The sequence below is a fragment of the Alligator mississippiensis genome, chromosome 1, assembly GCF_030867095.1.
Source record: "Alligator mississippiensis isolate rAllMis1 chromosome 1, rAllMis1, whole genome shotgun sequence".
NCBI classification, from domain to species: Eukaryota; Metazoa; Chordata; order Crocodylia; family Alligatoridae; genus Alligator; species Alligator mississippiensis.
In genome coordinates, this window is record NC_081824.1 from 316,359,863 (window position 1) to 316,380,720 (window position 20,858).

The following is a 20,858-nucleotide window of genomic DNA, read 5'->3' on the forward strand; positions in this document are numbered from 1 at the left end:
AGAACAGGAACAGCACAGAACTGAAGTATAAAATTCCATTGCTTTCTTAGTAGGATGTTTCAAACTGAGAGACATTTTGCATCTCACCGAGGCCGACAAATCTGTTTGGTCAGGCCTGGGCCACCTTTTACAAGGTCTAAGATTTAACTGATTTTTCTCCTTTACCATATCCTGCACAAACTGGTTCGGTAGTTGAGGAGCCAAGAGTGAGTATATGCAGAATTGGTTTACATATTTGTGGAAAGAGTTAGGGGAGCAGCAGCTGGAAGTTTCTTCTTAAATACGAAAAGGGTAATCAGCTTTGTGTTCCAGCCAAGACTGGGATAAATGGCAAGATATCCTGACTCTCTAGAGGGTACTAGTTAACATAACAGAACTCCCAGTCAATGTGTAACAGCTTGTACACTCAGCAGTATTTGGCACTGGAATGTGTGCAGCTAATGTCACACTAACACTCAACTTGGTCCACTGTGGGGGACTCCTACGGCTCTGGTCCTGATAGTGTTGTCTAACTGGGCTGGTAACAGGCTCCATTCTGTTCTGTTCCATCTCTGTCTTCCCAGATTGTTATAAAGTTATGTTTTTTGTAGTTAGCATGAAGATGTGGACATCTCATCAGGAACTGAACTAGACAACCAAACTATTTTGGTCATTATTATCCGATGACTGTTTTAGGTAGGTCACCAAATAGTCATTGGGCAATTATAACTTTTGGTATTCAACTTTGTTCCAATTCCAGTCACTGAGCTGAATGCAGTCTCCCTGATCATGAGATACAATGTAGAAGTGTATCTTCCTTCCTGCACTGCAAAAGCAGAATGTGAAATTGTCCCCCTGTCCCTTTTCTGAATGGAGGCTGCTCTAATTCCTTAGTATTCCCCTTTTCCTTCTTGGCTGGTGAAGCAAGGATTGACTTGGTAGAGGTCTTGGGAATATACTCAGTTTGAGAAACTGCTACCTGGCTGGGGAGTTTCTGGGGCTCCTCCAGCCAGGAGACAAGGCAGCAGTAGCAGTCACTGATGCGAGGAACTCAACCTGAAGGGCTGTCCCTTTGAAGGGATTGCAGGACATTTCTACATATGATCAGCAACCTGGTCACGTCTAAATGGCAGTGGTGCTATCATCCCACTGTTCTGCACACTGTACACACACAAAAACAGTCCTTTGGCTAAGCTGGCTTTCATTTGGCTTGTGAGCATGAACTCCTCCTCTCAGATACCTCTTTTCTCTGGTCCCTCTTACATGTTCAGACAGCCGGATGGGAGTAGCACAAACACTTAGGTTGTCCCCATTTTCTTGCTGGGTTCCGTCACCCCAAAATGATGCAATGCCACATCACCACATGCATAGGATGGACAGCAACAAGCCTCCCCCTCCTATTTTGGTCTATTTAGACCCAATACTTGTCACCAATCTCTTAAGCGGTCCATGGGTTTGCTTAGGCAGCTATCTGTGTCCTCATACCCTACCTATAAACAGAAACATACTTAGAACAAAGGCATAAGCATCTGCAGAAGGCTTATTGCAATTAATTAGATAAATAAGAATTGGAGGGAATGTATATGATATTCTTGTTAGTGTCTGATTAATAAAAAGAGTAAACAGAATTAAATGCCGTTGGTGCTCATTACCTCCATAAATAAATAAATAAATAAGTGTTGTGAGTTGGTTCCATCTATAAAAAAGGAGGCTGTATTAAATACTGACAGAACTTTCCAAGTCCTGATATGATAGATCTTATGCAGAAGTTGGCTTGTGAAAAGATTCAGAGTAACATTTATTTGTGTGCCACTATTCTATTGATAAAACTACAGATCTCTAGAGATGGCTCTACAGAGGAAAAAAATCCATTATCATTATTATCCAATGACTGTTTGAGTGAATGTGCACATACTGGATGCGACTGCAGTTCAGAGAGACTGGAAAATGAAGGAATTAAAATTGTCCTCCCTGGAGTTTTCTTATTTGTAACATTTCAGTGGTTCTTACTGAGACTAGCCTCATTAAATCTATTTGCTGATTACTGTAATATGTCAACAACAAAAAAATGGAAAAAACCCGTAAATATTAGGTGGATCAAGGTGCTAGTACTATATGGGGCTTTTGTGAAAATGAGACAAAAATAAACCCAGTGAAACATTTATATCCTTGGGTAGTGAAAAGAGGGCAGTCTCTTAGAATTGTGTTGGAATATATTTTTAATTATTTTCTCATTTTAGGAGAGGCACTGCCTAGAGCTTGAAACACTGACATTACCTTTCGATGGTCTGACATTCAGAAACAGAAAAATATCGACAGTCTTTAGTTTTTCCCTGAGGGAGCAATGTAAACATGCTATTCTACAGCCGAAATCCTAATAGGTGTAGACTGCAAGTGCCACACCTCTGAAATTTTTGTAAATGTTCCAGGGAGTCCTTTTTTTTTCCTGTCAGGAACTTAATTCTTTTCCTGCTCAATTTTTGCATCTATCCTTCCTGTTTTTTTTTTTGTTTTTTTTTGGGGGGGGGAGGGTGTTATACAATGCATGCTCAGAAGCTATTGCAGTGGACACTGTAAGACTGACTTCAAGAAATTCAGGCTCCTGACATGTTATGACATAGTGTATTGTGAAATGTCACGTTACATCCCAACTTGTCTATTTCATGCCACGCAAGTGGCATGCCTCGATGCAGCCCAGCATAACTTCACATAGCACATCATATCTTCACCGTGCCTCCAAATGTACAAGTGGAGTAGTCAGGCTGTTGCTGTGCTGCCTTAACACATAAAGCCAGGGTTTAAATTTTTTTTTGTGGTGAGGTTTGGTTTGGCATGGAGGGGGAAACACTACACATTCAAAAAAATCAATTTAGCATATAATTTGCTGCTCACCACCACGAAATGGAGGTTTCCAGCTAATCTTCTCGCTAAGTCACACGCCATGGGTCCACACATGGCTGTCCCTACCTGTCGCTCCCCAAAAAGCATTCTAAGCAGTTGGGCAGATTTGTACCTAACTGCTTGTAAAGTTGGGAGCTGATGCATTTCAGAGCTGGCTTTGCTGAGGCACATGACAGCAAGAAGGGACAGGAACCCCAGGTTGGGGGACAGAATTCTTTCCTAACGCTCCCCTAACTCTCATTCACAAAAATAAAACAAACACATGTCTGTTTCTGGGCCCCAGCCTCCAAAACAAGAGTGGTGGCAGATCTCCCTTAAAATGAGCAGTCATCCCAACTGTTGCAGGGAGGGGACTTGGGAGCTGCACAGCCGGTGTCTGGGGCAGGCGGACACATGCCTGGCTCAAGCATAAAGCCACCTCTAGATACTTGAAGGGTCTTTGCAGCAGAACGGGGGCGGAGGGGGGGAGGCTGGAAAGGGGAGCAGGGGTGGAAGGCAGGGGGGCAAAGGACATGAATAGTTTTTGACTTGGAAGTTGGGGTGAGGGAAGGCTGGACAGATGAAGAGGGGTGGAAGATGGGGGCAAAGGACTTGAATAGCCTTTGACTCGGAAATGGGGAAGGGGGAGGCTGGAGAGGGGGGCACAGGTAGGAGGCAGGGGGTGAAGGACTTGAAGCAGGGATGGGGGAAGGCTGGAGAGGGAGGCAGGGGGGGGAAAAGGCAAGGGGCAAAGGACTTGAATAGCCTTTAACTAATAAGCGGGGATGGGGGAAGTCTGGGGAGGGGACGAGAGGCACCGGGGGGGGGGGGAGGGAGGGACTTACCTTCAAGATGAGCTCGGTGTGATGCTGGTCCAGCATGTTGGCCTTGCGGAAGGAGGTGATGATGACCCTGCCGTACCGGCCAGGGGTCTGCAGGTCGGAGTAGAGCCGGTGCTTGGAGCGGTTCACGGGGAAGAGGCTGTTCACCAGGTTCCTCTCGATCTTGGCCAGGCTGTGCTTGGGGGCCAGGAGCGACTCCACGCTCTCCTCGATGTGGTAGCGGCTGAAGCTGGCGCCCAGCAGGATGGAGATGAGCACGGGGGCGGAGGCGAAGAACACCGGGTGACTGGCGACGAAGTGGCCGAGCCGGGAAAAAGACGTCCTCAGCCCCCTGTGCAAAACCTGCCGCAGCATCCTAGAGCAGAGGCAGCTCGGGGGGGCCGGCAGCGGCGCGCCGGCGGGGAGGGGGGGCGCGTCTGCAGCTCGCCCACAGCCGGGGCAAAACCATGGGGGGGCGGGGAGGGGCACACACGCACACACACACACACACACACACACACGCACGCACGCACACCCCAGCTCGTGTGTGTGTGTGCGTGTGTGTGTGTGTGCGTGTGTCTATGGGGGTGTGTGCATGAGGCTTGAGGGGGGGCTACGCCTCTTCTCCTCCTCCGCCTCCTCCTCTAACGCCCCCGCCGTGCCCTGGAGGAGTTTCCCGGCGCCTCATCGCAGCCCCGGCCCCGGCCCCCCCGGGCGGAAAGCGCGCGCGCGCCCCGGGCACCAGGGAAGCGCTGGGAGGGCGGGGGTCCCTGGCTCACAGCATGGCCCGATGGCAGATGCCCGCTGGGGGAGGGTGGGCAGGCACCGGGGGCTCCTCCTCCTCTTCCTCCCGCTGCTGCTGCTGAGCCCAGCTGCAGCTAAAAGTTTGCAGCCGCCCCCTCTGCAGCGCGCCCGGGGAGGGGCTGGGCAGGGCGGGTGCCAAGCCCTGGCCGCCTGGCCCCGCCTCTGCTGGGGGGGGTGTCCCTGCCGCCCCTTTCTCTGCCCGCTGGCGCTGGGGTGGCGGCCGGAGCGGAGCAGCCCAGCCTGCCCCGCCTCGCGCAGCCCTAATGGGCATGTGCGGGAAGGGTCTGCACATGCCCATTCCCAGCCCGGCCCGGCCGCCCTGGCCCCCCGCGCAGGGGCGGCAGCGGGGCCAGGCCTGAGCTGGGGGCAGGAGGCAGCCTGTGCCGGCTGGTGGCTCACCCTGACGAGGAACTGGGCTGGCGTGGGGGGTCATATCTGGGCTAGGGAGCAGGCACTTGGTTCGGTGAGACTGGCACAGGGCCAGGCTGGATGCCAGCCTTGAGAGCATGCCACCTGCTGCCATGGGCTGGCGCAGAGCCCCTCTTGCCCCCGTCTCCTCCATGGCACGGTCAGCCCTCTGTTCGCCGGGCTGTTGGAGGGCCCACAGGCGCTGTCTGGTGTCAGTTGTTTTAAACCTACTTCTGGTTTCAAGGATTTGCCTTGTCGGCCCCCGCCCTGGGTGCACTGGTTTGAGACCTGTTTCGTCACTCCCCTCCCTGGAGTGTTTCGCTTGGTCCCAGGGAAGCGGGTGTTGCCAGCCCAGTGGGAGGCTTGCCACCATTTTTGTTTGTTTGAGGGCCAGTGGGTGCTGTTTGGTGGGCCCCCCTCTTAGTGCATTTGTTTTAAATCTATGACCCTCTCTCCCTTCCCTGTTTTGTTTTTTTTGGTATTTTTTTACTTTGTTCCAAGAAATAAATTCCCTTTTTAAGGGAAGCTTATAGTTTTTCTTGGTGGGCATTGGCCCACCATCCCTTAAAGAAGCAAATAGGTGTATGTTGCACAGTGAAGCCTTTTCCCCATCCCTCGTCCATTCACATCTCCAGGCAGGGTTTCACTGGGCTGTGTCTGCTGGCTCCTTGGACTCATTTGAGGGCCAGTGGGTACTGTCCTGTGTGCTTTGCACAGTGTCCCCTCTTGGTGTACTCATTTTGAGCCTATGACCCTCACTCCCATCCCTGTTTTATTTTTCTGTTGTCCCAAGTAATCTCTGACGTGCCTTTAGCGGCTCCTATCACCACTGGCAGCTTATAGCTCTACTTGGTGGGCATAAGTGTCTGGTGCCTCTTAAGTCAGGGGGAGCACATGCCCCTCTGACACTAGTCAGTGACTGGGGGGGGAGGGGGTCCCTCAGCGGCCAATCCCACTGACCAGGGGGTGTCCCCCACAACCAGTCTCACTCACCATGAAAGCAGCCATGCCGCTTCCTGAAGTCCTGCGGCCGCTTCCACCCCCTATGTGTCGCCACTGTTGGTGGCTTTGGCCCACATCATAGAATGGCGGATCAAAAGGCCTGTGTCACAGTGGGGCAGTTTTTGGTCCATTCATGTTTCTGGGCAGAGTTTCACTGGACAGTGTCCACTGGCTCCTTGGACTAGTTTGAGGACCAGTGGGCACTGTCTGGTATGCTCTGCTTAGTGTCCCATCCCCCCTCGGTGTGCTCATTTTGAAGCTATGACCTTCACTCCTGTTCCTGTTTTGTCTTTTTGTTGTCCCAAGTGATCAGTGATGTGCTCCAAGTGGCCCCCATAATCAAGGGGGTCTTATAGCTCTAGTTGGTAGGCTTTGGCCCACATTCTGGAAAGGTACCTCCAAACGCCTGTCACACAGTGGCAGAGATAGGATGTTGAAAGGGAGAGTTAACCGGGTACAACCAGGGGTTTTTTCCCTCTTCCTTTCTCACTTACAGCCTCCAGCAGTTAAGGTTTAGGTCAGGGGTATCCAACCTTTTTGAACGTGGAGCCAGATCATGAACATTTTATCACCCAGTGGGCCGGCGAGGCATATTCAAAGACCTCACAGGAAGCGGTATCACATTACCCCCACCCCGAAATGAAAGTACAGTCTTTCCTTTTGTTTCCTGTCGCAGCACCTCGGGCCTCAGAAAACAGCGTCGAGGGCCACATGGTGGCCCACGGGCCACATGTTGGACAAACCTCGTTTAAGTTCTGATTCAGAGGCTGTAGCCTTGCCTGGGCTTTTTGTGGAGAGGAGTGTTTCTTGCTCTTCCCCTTCTATCATTATCATCTTGCCCTCTCGCCCCATGTGAATGATTCCCCTGAAGAACCTTGCCAAGTCCATGGGCTTTTGGGTTTTTGTTTTGCAAAAATCAATACATATTTTTCTAGTCACATGCAATATTATCCCCTGGAGTTTTTTTAATTTTAAATTTCAGACCTAACTGCAACCACACTGTGATTTGACTCCATGGCCTAGTTTTATCTCTGAATATGCTGCTGTAAGGCAGTTAAACACAGGTACATTTTAGTAGCTGCTCTGTTTGGATATCAATGGATCTATGCATGTTGGTTTCTAGTAAGGCAAGGAAGTTGGTTAGCTAGGTTAGTGTGAAGTCAGGAAAGGCAGGACAGAGTGGCACCTTAAAGCACTGGTTCTCAACCATCTTAGACTTAAGGCACCCTTTGTTAGACTCAAGCCACCATTCAGAAAATGCCAGCTCTTTTGTTTTCTCTTGTTTCTTTGACTATGGAAACCTAATAAATCAATTCTATTGCAAAGATCTCAGAAAGACCACAACAGGTCAAAAAGATTTCGACACTATGAATTCCTATTTGACAACTCCGGGTTTATCTTTGTGAATCATGTTTGCACACCTGATAGCACTAATGTTGCTTGGCACCCCAGGAGTGTTCCAGGATCCTGGCTGAGAATCACTACTTTAAAAACTAGTTTATTCAGAAATGCATAAGTTTTTGTAAGCAACAGCCTGTGGCCTAGGAAAGTTAATGCATTTTTGAACAAGTTTGTCTTGAAGGTGCCAACCTGTTCCACTTCTTGCAGTTAAGCAATGGATCTCACTGTCATCACTTACTTTCATTTTACCTTCATCACCCTCCCCAAACCAGAGATTATGTTAAAATTCCAATTGCTACTTATTCAGGTAATATTAAAATCAATGAAAATGAAATGAAAAAGCAAGATGTTTTTGTTGACAACTCACTTCTATACACATAGCTGAATTTAATAAAGAGATGTGTTGGTCACTGTTGAGCAGCTTGGCATTCACAACAGTGTCTGGTTTTGATAGCGTGTGACTTGCAATCATGATATTTGTTGTTTTGGTGGTGGCCTGTTCATGTACAAAAAAGTTTCACATCATTTCTATACAGCTACTCAAAGCCAGATCAGAAAACTTTCCAGGCAAAGCTGTTTTTGTATTTCACATGGATTAGAGAGAGGTAGTTATACATGTTAGTCTGGTTAGGTAGAAGACAGGGTACATTTGCACTTTATTGACCAGTGTGTGACAACCTTTTTGGTAGGCATGCCCTACATCCTCCCCGAGTGCCACTGATCTTCTTCCTCTGCCCAATCTACTGCTCTGCTTTCTGCTCCCTACCTGATCTCCTGCTTTACTTTTGCTTCCTGCCTTATCTGCTGCTGTGCTGCCTGTCCCCTTCCTGATATGCCACATGCCACACACACAGGCTGTCCATGCCACTTGTGGCTCCTGTGGTGCAGGTTGCCTGTCCCGGTTATAGACTAACCAGATCAGAGACATATAACATAAGCTTTTGTAAGCAAAGGGCTTACTTCATCAGCTGCTGTGAAGGGACTCTAGGAAGCAGAGCTTCTGAATAGAAAGCAGTGATTAGAATACAAAGGGTAGGAAAGAGAGGAAGAAAAAGGAAGGGATGCTGCTGAGAGAAGCAAGGTGAGAGAAGGAAAAAGGGGAAAGGGAAGGTAAGAGAGAGAAAAAAATAGTTAACCCATTGAGCGGTTATAAAAGTTAAATGGGATAAGAATCCATAGCCTTGGTTTAGACTGTAGGTAACATAATCAAGTCTGTGGGCGCATCTTCACATTCATTAATGCACTATAATTACAGCACATTAAGTCTAGTACCTGTTGTTAATAACAGGTACTAAATGCACCGTAATCATCGCTACTTCACATTAGGGCGAATGTACGCTTTTTTTGTGATGCTCAATGCTCATTGGACTAAGCTACTGTGTATTAGTAAATTAGCATGATTTTTGCTAGCTGTGCTAATGCGCAGTAGAATGAGTCCAAATGGACATTAAGCATCTTGTGTAGGTGAGCCCTGTGGATGATTTTTGTTCTGCAGTTTTACATGGATTAGACATTTTTCTTGCTTGTTTATGATGATAAGACCAAGAAGATGAGGACTTGATTGAGCAGTGTGGCAATACTAAGTTATTACAGGCAATGTTTTCATTAGTGGAAGTACTTCAACGTAATTCTTATTTTTTGTCCATAGATGTTTTTCAAACATAGTAAATGCAAAATCCAATACTTTGCCTGCAAGATTAACACAGTTTCATCCATACTGTTAAATCCAGTTATATTATTATTTGTATTATGAGAGTGCCTAGAAGAGCCAACTGAAACTGGGCCCCGTTGTACCATGTGTAGATATAGAGATGGGCACAGTACAAGTGAGTTAAATCTAAACAGATGGAGCAAACAAAGGGTGATTTGTTCAAAGTCACATGGCAGGGCAGTTATAGAGCTGGAAACAACTCAAGTCTCCTGATTTACACTACAGTGTCTTAGCAACTAAACTATGCTGTTTCTTTATAGGTGTGGATGGGTTACAGTGTAGGAGTGATTTGTATTAGAAGCATTGGCACTTTCTGCCATTAGCAGTGAATAGTGAGATATAGATAGATCTCTGTATGTATCTGTATATAGTATATCTATATCTATATGTATCTCTACATATTAGATCTATATCTATATATATAATTCCCAACCCATAAAAGGCACCCTACTCCTTACATACTTATATACTAGGACAGAAGGAAAAGTTAAAATGATTAATGTACCAGAAGATCCTGTGAACTTTTCTCTTTTTTCTTATTCCCATGTCTTCCCTTGCACCTTTCATCTTTGGCACCGGTAAGCCATTACAGAGGTACGATCTTCATAATGCTAATGACATGTCCTTGTCCTATCAAATTGTTCCTGTGTAGGTGAAAGACAGGGGCATCCATGCTGGACACATAGATGTAGGTGACACAAGTACTGCAGTTTGAAATATACTACTGAGTTGAGGCTGTTCAGTCATATTCATTGTAACTGCCTCGGATGAGAGTGTTACAAAAGCAAAACCATAGTTGTACAGTAGGCATGGTTTTTATGTTGGCAGCTGTCTCCTACCTGTGCCAGACTGCACAAGAACGCCATCCCCCTTTGACATTGACTACCCCCTTCTGCCACTGTTAGAGCCATCCACAAAATCTACCCTCCTATTGAGCTGTTGTGGTTGAAAAGAGAGGAGCTCTGCCTAACCAGTTGCAGGTTTTCTATTTCCCTTTGTGGACAGTGAAGTTTTTCTGTACCATAGAACTCACCTCTGAGAAAAGCTCCAGACTGGTTGGCGGATGCCTTTGTTTCTGGCACTACCAGGGGCATGTGCTGAATGATGGCATTTGCTTGCCACAATTAGCAATGAGTTTTAACATTGCACAAGTCTTCTAGAGAAAATGATTATCAGATTTTCTCTTGTTAATTTACCTCTATTCCACTACAGATGTGTTTAGATAATGATGTCTCATTGCCCTAGAACAGATAATGTTCAGAACAGGTAATGATGTCTTGTTGCCCCAGAATTTACAATATAAATTAAGAAACGAACAAAAGGAAAAGATGACAGTGTGGTGCAGTGGAGGGACTGGGAGAGGGACTGGTAATAAGGGTGAAGACCATATGATTATACACTCCTTTTTGAGCTTCAAGGCTAGGTACAGACAGTCGAAAAACCTAAGGCTGAATTGATTCAGTCTTTGCAAGTTAGTTTAAGATGCACAGATTAAACTGGGAAACAATTAGACACACATTTACTTTTGATACAGGAAATGCAGCCACATTCCTGCAGTGGCTCAGGCCAGAAGTCAGGGGGTGCTAGAGCACAGCTCTCTGGCTGTGTGTTCACTTCCTGTTCCTGCTACCCCCAAGGCCTCTGGGATGTGTAGTTCAGATTCACAGTAGCAGGACTCTGCAAGGCTGCTCATCATTTCCTCTTACTGCTTCCAGGTGGCTCTGGGATTTGTAGTCCACAGTTGCAACCAGCAGTAAGTTTGAGCAGAGGAAAGGGTGTTTAACCCCCCCTCCCTGGATCCAGATGCCAGCTGGGGTTTGCCTGTGCGGGTGAGGTGGAGGGGCATTCTGTCTCCCCCATAGCTTGGGCTGCATCCCCAGCTAGGTTTGCCTCTCCCCCCTCTTGTCAGCCAGCCCTTACTGCTCAAGCTAGGGAGCAGAGGGGTGGGGTTAGCCTTGCTCTCTGGACCAGACAGCTCAGGCCTGCCCAGCCGAGGGCTGGAAAGCATGCTGGGGACTGTGATTTAACTTGAACCAGGAAGGGGTCTGGGACAGAAGTTTCATAAACAGGTTTGACCCAAATCAGTTAAGTTTGACTGTTAAGTTTCAACCAGATTTATCTTACATCACTTTCAACCGTTTTGAAACTGATTTGTGTGCACTGAGCTTCTGTTCTGTTACAGGTTTAAACTGGTTTCTGATCAATTAAACCAGTTTATGTGTAATCCCTAGTCCAAGTGCTTACATTTAGGGCAGGGGAGCTACCCTGGGAGAAAGAGTTTGGCAAGGGATGTAAGCAAAGACAGAGGGAAACATTACAAATATAGCTGAAATGAAAAGAGGGACACAGAAGGACCTCCTTATGAGCAATGTTGAGTAAAGACAGCCTGAAAGGAAATAGAAGGTGATGAGAGCAGAGCATCAGGAATATTGTGGTAAACATTCAGGGCCTTATGTAGCAGGCATATTAGGACCTCCTATTTTGGTATTAGGCATAGGAAGAATCTAAATGGAGTCTGAGTTGCAGGGAAAGTCTGTGATTTTTGCTGTGGAATACTGAGCCAATTGTTTGATATGGGTTTCAGCTGGTAGAGAATGACATGACAGTGATCCAGGGTGAGGATTAGAATAACAAAGATTTTTTTGTGATGAGAAGTAAGAGGAAATGGAAGGTTTCAGAGATACTGGGAAGATTAAACCAGGAGGATTTAGTGGTTCAGGGCTACATTCTTAGATGATGTCAATCCTTTCCATTGAAGTTGCTGGAGCTATGTTGATTTTCTTCTGCTGAAAATATAGTTCAAATTCTGTATGGAGACATGGAGCAGATTGACACATGCCAAGAAGATCTGAATAAGCTGCTCTAAGCTATGGTGTGAGACAGAACTGCTGTATAGCCAGCCTCATGTTTGGTGAGGACAACCCTGGCCACTTTTCCATCTCCCCCAGTGAGTGATACTGAATATTCCTTGCTGTTAGCTGAGGATATGGGCCAGCTTAGATGCTGACTGAACAGGTTTTAATGCTAACAACCAATTGATGAGGAAGGAAGGAAGTTCACACTGAGTTTTCACCAGTTTGCAATTATCAAATAAAGCAGAGAATGGGGGATCACAAACTTATACACAGTCACATCTCCTCCCTCCCCTCATTTGCATACACATCATATCTCTCTGGCAATTCTAGCCATTGCTTTTTCCAGAAAGTGATATCACTCTGTTTAAGCTGTTTCTCTCTCTTTTTTAAAAAAATTAAATAAATATTTTAGCCTTTTTTGAGTAAAGCTATCTGCTTTCCCATTCACTTTTGCTTTCCCTTCTGTCTCTCCTTCTCATCCATTCTTTTTCTCTTAGTTGGCAGCAAGAAGTAGAACCAGCTTCATTAGCCCTTCTTGCTGCAAGTGCTTTGTGAACCAGATGGGGCAAAAGCAAGGGTAACATTGGACCCTTGCTAAGCCATATGGGTCAACTGACAACCGACACCCATGAAAAAGCCAACCTTCTTAATGGGTATTTTGCGTCAGTTTTTCACCAGCCCTAAGGAATGGCCCTGCTCAATATGGTACGGGACAGCCAGGGTGAGGGAGAATTGTTACCCTTCATCAATGTTGGCCATGTGAAGGAACACCTTGAGAGGCTGGACACCTTCAAGTCAGCTGGGTCAGACAGCTTACACCCCAGGGTACTTAAGGAACTGGCAGACATCATAGCTCTGCCACTGGCACGGATCTTCGAGAACTTGTGGTGCTCAGGTGAAGTGCCTGAAGATTGGAAGAAGGCCAATGTGGTGCCTATCTTCAAGAAAGGGAGAAAAGTAGATCTGGGGAACTACAGGCCCATCAGCCTGACCTCTATCCTGGGGAAGATCTTGGAAAAAATTATCAAAGAGATCATTCTTGATAAACGGGCTGAAGGCAACATACTGAGGGATAGCCAGCATGGGTTTATTGTGGGTAGGTTTTGCCTGATCAATCTCATTTCCTTCTATGACCAGGTGACATACCATCTGGACAAGGGAGAAATTGATGTCATAGATCTTGATTTTAAAAAAGCTTTTGATCTGGTATCCCACGATCATCTCATAGAAAAACTGGCCAACTGCAGCCTTGGCTACATCACAGTCTGCTGGTTGGGGAACTGGCTCTGAGGTTGGACCCAGAGAGTGGTAGTTGATGGAAGTCAATCATCGTGGTGCACCATGATCAGTGGGGTCCACCAAGGTTCCATCCTTGGTTTTATTCTTTTCAACATCTTCATTAATGATGTGGACATTAGTATCAGAAGCGGACTGGCCAAGTTTGCTGGTGACTCCAAACTTTGGGGTAAAGCGTCCACACCTGAGGACAGGATGGTGATTCAGGCTGACTTGGACAGGCTTGGAAAATGGGCGGATGAAAACCCGATGGCCTTCAACACTGAAAAATTCAAGGTACTCCATCTTGGGAAGAAAAACCCACAGCATGCTTATAGGCTCAGCAGTGCTACACTTGCTAGCACCACAGCTGAAAGGGACTTGGGGGTCATGATTGACCACAAGATGAATATGAGCCACCAATGTGATGTTACAGCTGGCAAAGTGAGCAAAACTCTGGCTTACATCCATAGATGCTTGTCTATAAATCCCAGGAGGTCATCCTCCTGTTGTACTCAGCCTTGGTGAGGCTGGAGCTGAAGTACTGCATCCAATTCTGGGCTCCACAATTTAAAAAGTATGTGAAGAAGCTTGAGAGAGTCCAGAGGAGAGCCATGCACATGATCAGACAGCAGGAAAACAGGCCTTATGATGAGAGGCTGAGAGCTATGGGACTCTTCAGCCTGGAAAAGCGCAGGCTCAGGAGGGACCTGGTGGCTGCGTATAAATATATAAGGGGTGTACATCAGGATCTGGGGGAATGCCTGTTCACCAGAGCACCCCATGGGATGAAAAGGTCAAATGGTCACAAAATCCTCCAAGACCATTTCAGGCTGGACATAAGGAAGAACTTCTTTACTGTCCGAGCCCCCAAGGCCTGGAACAGACTGCATCCAGAGGTGGTGCAAACACCTACTCTGGACTCCTTTAAGAATCAATTAGACGTTTATCTTGCTGGGATCCTGTGACTCCAGCTGAATTCCTGCCCCTGGGGCAGGGGGCTGGACTCGATGATCTTCCGAGGTCCCTTCCAGCCCTAATGTCTATGAAATTGATGAAAGAGTTTGGGTACTCCTGAAATACTGGGCTTTCTTTCATCATAAGGGTGAAACAAGAACTAGTAAAAATTAAATGAAGGATAGGATTAAGAGAGAAAACTTTGAAGTGTCCATGATACTCTTCACTGCAGTGGCAATGTGTAGGAGGTGCACAGGGGTGCATGTGCACCCCCTGAGAGTGCTGGTGTACCCCCTGACAGCCAGCATTCCCTGCTTAGGTGATGGGCAGGGGGGGCAGGCAGGACCACTGGTGCCCGCCCTGAGAGTGCTGGCAGGGGAGTAGGGGCACCAGGAGAAGTGCCACTGGCACTTCTGGACATGCCGCTGGCACTTCTGGGTCAGTGTGATTGGCCATGGGGGGACCCCCTCCTCCCCAGTCCCTGACTAGCTGCTGGGAGGGCAAGTGCCCCCCTGACTCAGGAGGCACCAGTCACCCATGCTATTCAGAACATGCCCTTTATGGATTTGATGTAAATCAATGCTTTTGTAAGGGGTGTTTTCTGGAGTCATCATCCAAACAGGACATTGTACTCATTGAGGAACTGCATATCCCTCAGAATTTGCTGTCATAACTTTCCTTGCCAGAAGTTAAGATGGCTGGTCTTCTCTCATCTCCTGCCATGGATTTCTGACATAAATTAATCTCATTCTAATTCTCCATTTATGATCTTATGTTCACTACGCTGTTATGGGCTCTACATAGCTGTTACCACATGGGAAAGAGATGTGGAAGTCATGCTTTTAGTGAGCTGATGTGGACATTTCACTAAAAGCATCAGCTCAGTGCTCAGCAGCCATCAAAAAGACAAACTGTTAGGGATTATTAAGAAGTGAATTGTAAACAGAACTGAAGGAATCAACATGCCCCTTTATAAATTCATGCTGTGTTCACACCTTGGATACTGTGCCCAGTTTTGGTCTCCATACCTCAAAAAAGATATAGAAGAAGTAGAGAAGGCCCAGAGAAGAGCAACAAGAATAATTAGTGGCATGGAGGGGCTTCCATATGATAAGAGACTAAAGAGGCAAGGCCTATTCAGTTTCAAAAAGAGATGCTTGAGGGGAGACATGAAAAGTGTTTACAAAACACTGGGAGAGAAAGAGAAAGTAAATAGGGATTTACTATTTAGTCTCTCTCACAATACAAGAACTATGGAGAAGTAATGAGATGAAACTAGGAGGCAGTAAGTTAAAAACTAACAGAAGGAAGCGCTTTTTTCACACAGTGTGTAATCGAAGTGTGGAACTCATTCCACCAGATGTTGTGTATGCTGACAGTTTAGCCAGATTCAAAAAGGGACTGGACAAATTCTTGGAGGAAAGGGGCATCAGTATCTATTAAACATGGGAGTTAGGGATACAGCCTCTGAATTGCAACTTCCTAGTCCTTAAATGCAAGAGGCTGCTCGTGAAAGAGCAACAGTGGAAAAATCCCTGGTCATACCAAGTTCACTCTCCCTTTGAGCATCCACTCTCTGCCACAGACACACAGGATACTGGGCAAGATGGTTTAATCCAGTAAATGGCAATTCTTATGTTCTTATCAAGTCTAAAGGAAGGGATGGAGTAAAAAAAAACAATAACAACAATTAATTCTACACTTCTAGATGGATTTCAAAGCTGCACTCCCTAGTGCACTTGGACTGATGCCCTATCGTCCTCAACAATGCATGCATATTCTAATTGAACTGACAATAGTAAGAAATAAAGTAAACCGGGCTTCCCTTTTGCATCAGTCAAAATAAAAGCAATCCCCACTCAGAATGCTTCCTGACAATATATTTTTTTTGCAGCTTGTTCTCTAAAATGCAAATACGCAGCTGCTCCTCTCTGTCCCTCCTTCTAGATAAAACAGATATAGAGAATGAATATAAATCACCAAGAAAAACTTTGACAGCAGGCACCTGATTCTTTATTAGGTGCCCAAATGGTCACTCTTCAGCAGCTCTTTGCTGATTCATGAAGACTGCTAAGAGGAAGCTTGTGTGGCTTATGTTTTATGGAGTGTAACAAAAGAAGGGAAGTGCCCTAGGTGTCTAGAAATGCAGTTTCGTGGTCTGTCTCTGAGATGCTCCATTAGCCTGCCTCTGGCAGGGATGATACTAAAATTGGATTGGAGATCCCTGATTGCACCATTAGCGCAAAAATATTGAAAAAGCAAACCAGAATAAAAAGGGGAGTTTTGTGCTTTTCTGTGCTTGTATGAAACCTCAGTACAGTGGGAAAATGATCTACCTACTCACGCATTGGCATAGCTTCCTGAAAGCACAGTAAGACTCCAGCCAGGGCTCTGGCTACACTATGTTTACATATAGATTTACTTCCTAAACTGAAACCTTTGGACTGCAGAATCCCTTTCTGACTGTATTTCTTAACTCTACCATATACATTGTGCATTTGTCACAGTACAGTTTCACTATGCCCATTCATCTATTTATTATAAAATAGTGGCTATCGCCATCCCTGTCATACTGACTCAGACCTCTTAAAAGGGTCCTTTCCTTACCATAAACAATAATAGACTGGCAAAAGGTTCTTTCTTGCAGAAGGCTGGATTAAGCTCTTATTCTAAAAAGATGCCCTAAATGGTCCTGATGTACTGAAATGTAACAGCTAATATAAAAGGACGAGTCAATTTACAGCTTTCATACCACATTTTAAGACCCAGAACTAGCAGACAAGGCAGCACAATAACTCTGCCTTTAAGCTGGACCAGTCCAGCTGACATTAATTAAATCACATTACATTGGGTAGCTGGATGTTGGAGCTTACAAGGGAAAAAAATAGAATGCACTTATTTTGTCAAGGACATGAATTTTTACAAAGAGGCTGTGAATGGACTTAAACAACATATTAATTTGAATAACAGTCTGCTTGCCTATGAGGAATGACAGAATGCATTAACTGTACTGTGTAAACAAATGCAGGATTCACATTCTGATGGCAACCCTAATTTTTATGTGAATGTTAGCAAAGAATTCATTTATTCAAGATGAAAAGGTGACCCACAGAGAGTGAGGAATGTATGGCAGCATTTACAGACAGCTTATTTTGGATTGTAACAAGATTTCACTGTCTGGCTATCACAGTTAACAGCTTAAGATTCTTGGCTTCCATGGTTAAGTGCAAACTAGAAAATAGTCATTAAAGTCAGGTAGAATATAACTAGAGATTTTAGTAAATATTTAAAAGGTGGAGACAGCAGGACTTTGGTAGAGAATACAGTAACTCTCTGTGCATACATTTGAATTATTTCTTTATTTTTACACTGAAATGTGTACTGATTGAACATGTATTTTTCACCCAGTGAAAACACAGAGCTATTCACAGAAGTTGACATCTGATGTACATTTAGGGATACAAAATACAGAATAAAGGATCTATTTTTCAGCACTATGGACAGTTCCCCACCTCCCAAGGTACAGAGTCTTTCATCAGAAATCAACTAATTCTTGATTGACACTGACGGCCAGAACTAATGACCATGCCTACAAGTTAGGTGCCTAAGTATGAAATCTTTGGCCCCCAAAGTGAAATCCAGTTCCTGGAGTTATGTTACCTATATGTTAGAACATGTATACTGGATTGGGACCTTCAGGGAATCTGGGTTCCAGTTCATCTCATTTTTGGGTTGAGATGAAGATTGGGCTGTGGTAGTTTTGAGCGGTCACAGAAAGCAGATACCTAAAGAATAGTCAGGTCAAAGAGAAGTGTCTAGTGTGGTTAATACCTCCAGGGTTCGGTAGCCACTGAGAGGGGTTTTTTTTCTTAATAGAGGCACCTACAATCCATTTAGTTCTATTTTATCTGATTACATCCTTCTTTGGAGTAGGCTGGGGTCAGCAACCTATGGCCCTTTGTGTGCATCCAGCCTCTGAAGCCATTAAATCTGGCACACAGTGAGGGCTTTGGAGGTGATTGGTGGTGTAGGGTGATTTACCCATACTGTGCTGAAGCTGAGTAGCAGAGAGAAGCAGTGACAGGAGAAGGGGCATCAGCCACATCCTAGTACCAGCTTGCCTTGGACCTGAGCTAGGTCATTTGCCTGGAAAACATTAGATTAGGACCTAACACAATGGTTAACCACTACATAAGACCAAATTGAATCCAATGATAGGTTAGTTTATTTCATAGGGTCTGATTTTGCAAAAAATTATGTACATTTAGTTTCAGTTAATTTATCAAGTATTTCCTTGCAAGATTTGGACTTATCACTAGAAGGTAGCCCTGCAACATACAGTGAATATATGAAAAGTCAATTTAATTTATTCTGGATATTTCCAGCCCAACCATATATAGATTTTCATCAGAGGAGTAATTAGACAACACTTCTGTGGAAATGAGTAATTACTTTTATTTGTCTATGTTATGCTAATCTGTTTATATACACTGCCTTTATACTGCTACCCTTTACACTGAGCATGCCTCTCAGTGAGTATCTTTGTCACTTCATCAGCTGGTTTTCCCCTTTTTAATTTCTTGGTTGTTTTGTGTCTCTAAAGCTGGTAGTAAAATCAATCATTTAAATATAAATAACAGATACACAACTTCAGGGTAGTATTTTTCTGACTCAGAATTGTCATCACACCCTCAGTCACATTCTTTCACCTGCACATACTGTGCATATTAAGTCATGCTGTCAGTGTAGTTGACTGTAATGGGAGAGATTTTCAGATTCAAAATAATGTAAGTTTTTATTCCTGTGTTTATGTGGTCTGTACATGCACTGAGAATGCTTGTGTAGATTATACCACATCAAGGAGTTTATGTATCATTTAAATGATGCAGCATTATCTAGTGGAGTTAGCACAGGGCAGAGAACCAGAATCTTCTAGCAATGGGTTAGGCCTCTGATTAATTGTGCACTATTGGTCAAGTCACTTTTAGATGTTTCCTTGTCTAAATTCTCCCATGTGTAATTCTGTTGTAAGAGTGTTTGAAGGTAATTGCTTGATGTTTTTTAATACATTTAGAAAATGTAATGCTCTACATTAATGGTACCTTTTATGACATGTGGTCAGGGAAACCCTTAATATTATTAGTAATGACTTGAAATCAATGGGCTTATTGTGTAAATGTTTATAGGATCAGATCAAATTTGTTATATATTATTGATGAAGGGATGTCTTCTATTCCTAAATTGGAACAAAGGGAGCTTACTTTGTCAGATGGGGCCCTAGAACAATGAAAGAACGGATTCTCTTCTCAGGGAAATCACTTTGTTGGAATAGTAAACATAAGTTTAGCTAGCATAGAGATCAAGCAATGGAAATGCAAAAACATACTCATGCCAAGGAGGTTGAGTTAGGTCAGGCCTCAGGAACTGTGAGCTCTTGTTAATTGTTCAATTTCCCCAACAACTCAGGTCCATTATTTCCCTCTTCCCTAGGTTTACAACAATAGATATACAATCATTAATGGCATGAATCTACCTACAATATGACTGAGGATACGTTAATGAAAGGGTTTGGCCATGAAGATCCCCACCACTAGCTAAGTGATGAATTTATGATGAACACTGTTACCAACTGTTTAACCAGGATGGCCTTTGAGGGTGTGTTCAGAAGAGCCCATACGTGCCTCTTGCAGCATCTCAAACCCCTTTGAGACGCTGCAAGAGGCACGTGCAGGAATGAGAAAATGTTCCCTGCACTGCAGATTTGCAGCATGGGGGCAATATTAGACCCCTGGATATCTAGGGGTCAAAAAAACCCAGAAAAAAGCAAGGCAAGCAATTGCAGTCTGAGGCAACCAAAGGCTGGGCCCTCCATAGAGGCATTCTGCCTGCCAGAGCATCTCTATTGTTAGCCCTCACCCTGGTGTTGAAACATGCTGCCTGCCCATGAGGGAGGCATGGGGGGGGGGCTGGAGAGGGGGGAGGGGACCGTGGGGGGACCCCCACTGGCTCCACCCACTCCCCAGCCTTCTGAGCCCCCCGATCCTTTCCCCTCCCAGCCCCATCCCCCCCATCCACTAGTGCCCCCCCAAGCCCTGCCTCCCCACCCCAGCATTAAGGGGGAAAAAAACCCAACCCCCCCCAGCACTTACTGGCAGTTTGAGCTGCTGTCTGGGTCCCTTGGGCCCCTCCTGCACAGTGCGGGGCTGAGTGACAGCCCTAGCAGCCTCAGCTGAGGCCCTGCTGCCCTGTACTGCCCAGGGGGGCCCTGCCAGGAGGCCCCAGAGCCTCCACAGCCCTTGCTTCTGGGGTGAGTAGAGGCTTCTTTTTTTTAAAGTGCCAGAGGCTGGGGCTGGGGGGGCAGCCATTGGGGGCTGGGGGTGCAAGTGGGGGATGGGGGACAGGCAGGGCAGCCATTGGGAGGTCTGGGGGAGGGAGGGGTGGGGCTGGGTGGGGCAGCCATTGGGGGCACTGTAGGAGCTGGCGGGCGATGGGGCCAGGCAGGGCAGCAATCGGGGGGCTGGGGTGTGGCACGTGGGCCCTGCGGAGGGTGTGTGGCCCCTGTGGGGCAGGATGTAGCCCCTGTTGGGTGGGCTGTAATCTATGTGGGGGGGGCTGTGCCCCCTCAGGGGGGGCTGTGGCCCTTGTTGGGGGGCTTTAGCACCTGAGGGGGGGTGTAGTCCCTGTGGGGGGCAGTAAAACATATATTCATGAATTCATGAAACATGTATTTAGAATTCACTTTATTATTATGATAGACACACTGGT

At 45.9% G+C, this 20,858-nt stretch overlaps 1 protein-coding gene across 2 annotated transcripts in view; it reads right to left on the reverse strand.

The window, feature by feature from the left end:
* PTCHD1 (patched domain containing 1) overlaps nucleotides 1-4,716 on the reverse strand; it is a 51,702-nt gene extending 46,986 nt beyond the window's left edge. The window contains exon 1 of one of the 2 annotated variants that reach the window (XM_006266897.4): nucleotides 3,705-4,716. In XM_006266897.4, the coding sequence (XP_006266959.1) occupies nucleotides 3,705-4,055 (351 nt within the window). In that variant the 5' untranslated portion in view covers nucleotides 4,056-4,716. The remainder of the gene's footprint in view (nucleotides 1-3,704) is intronic. The other variant, XM_019495092.2, reaches the window with a different exon arrangement.
* Between the last annotated feature and the right edge of the window lie 16,142 nt (nucleotides 4,717-20,858).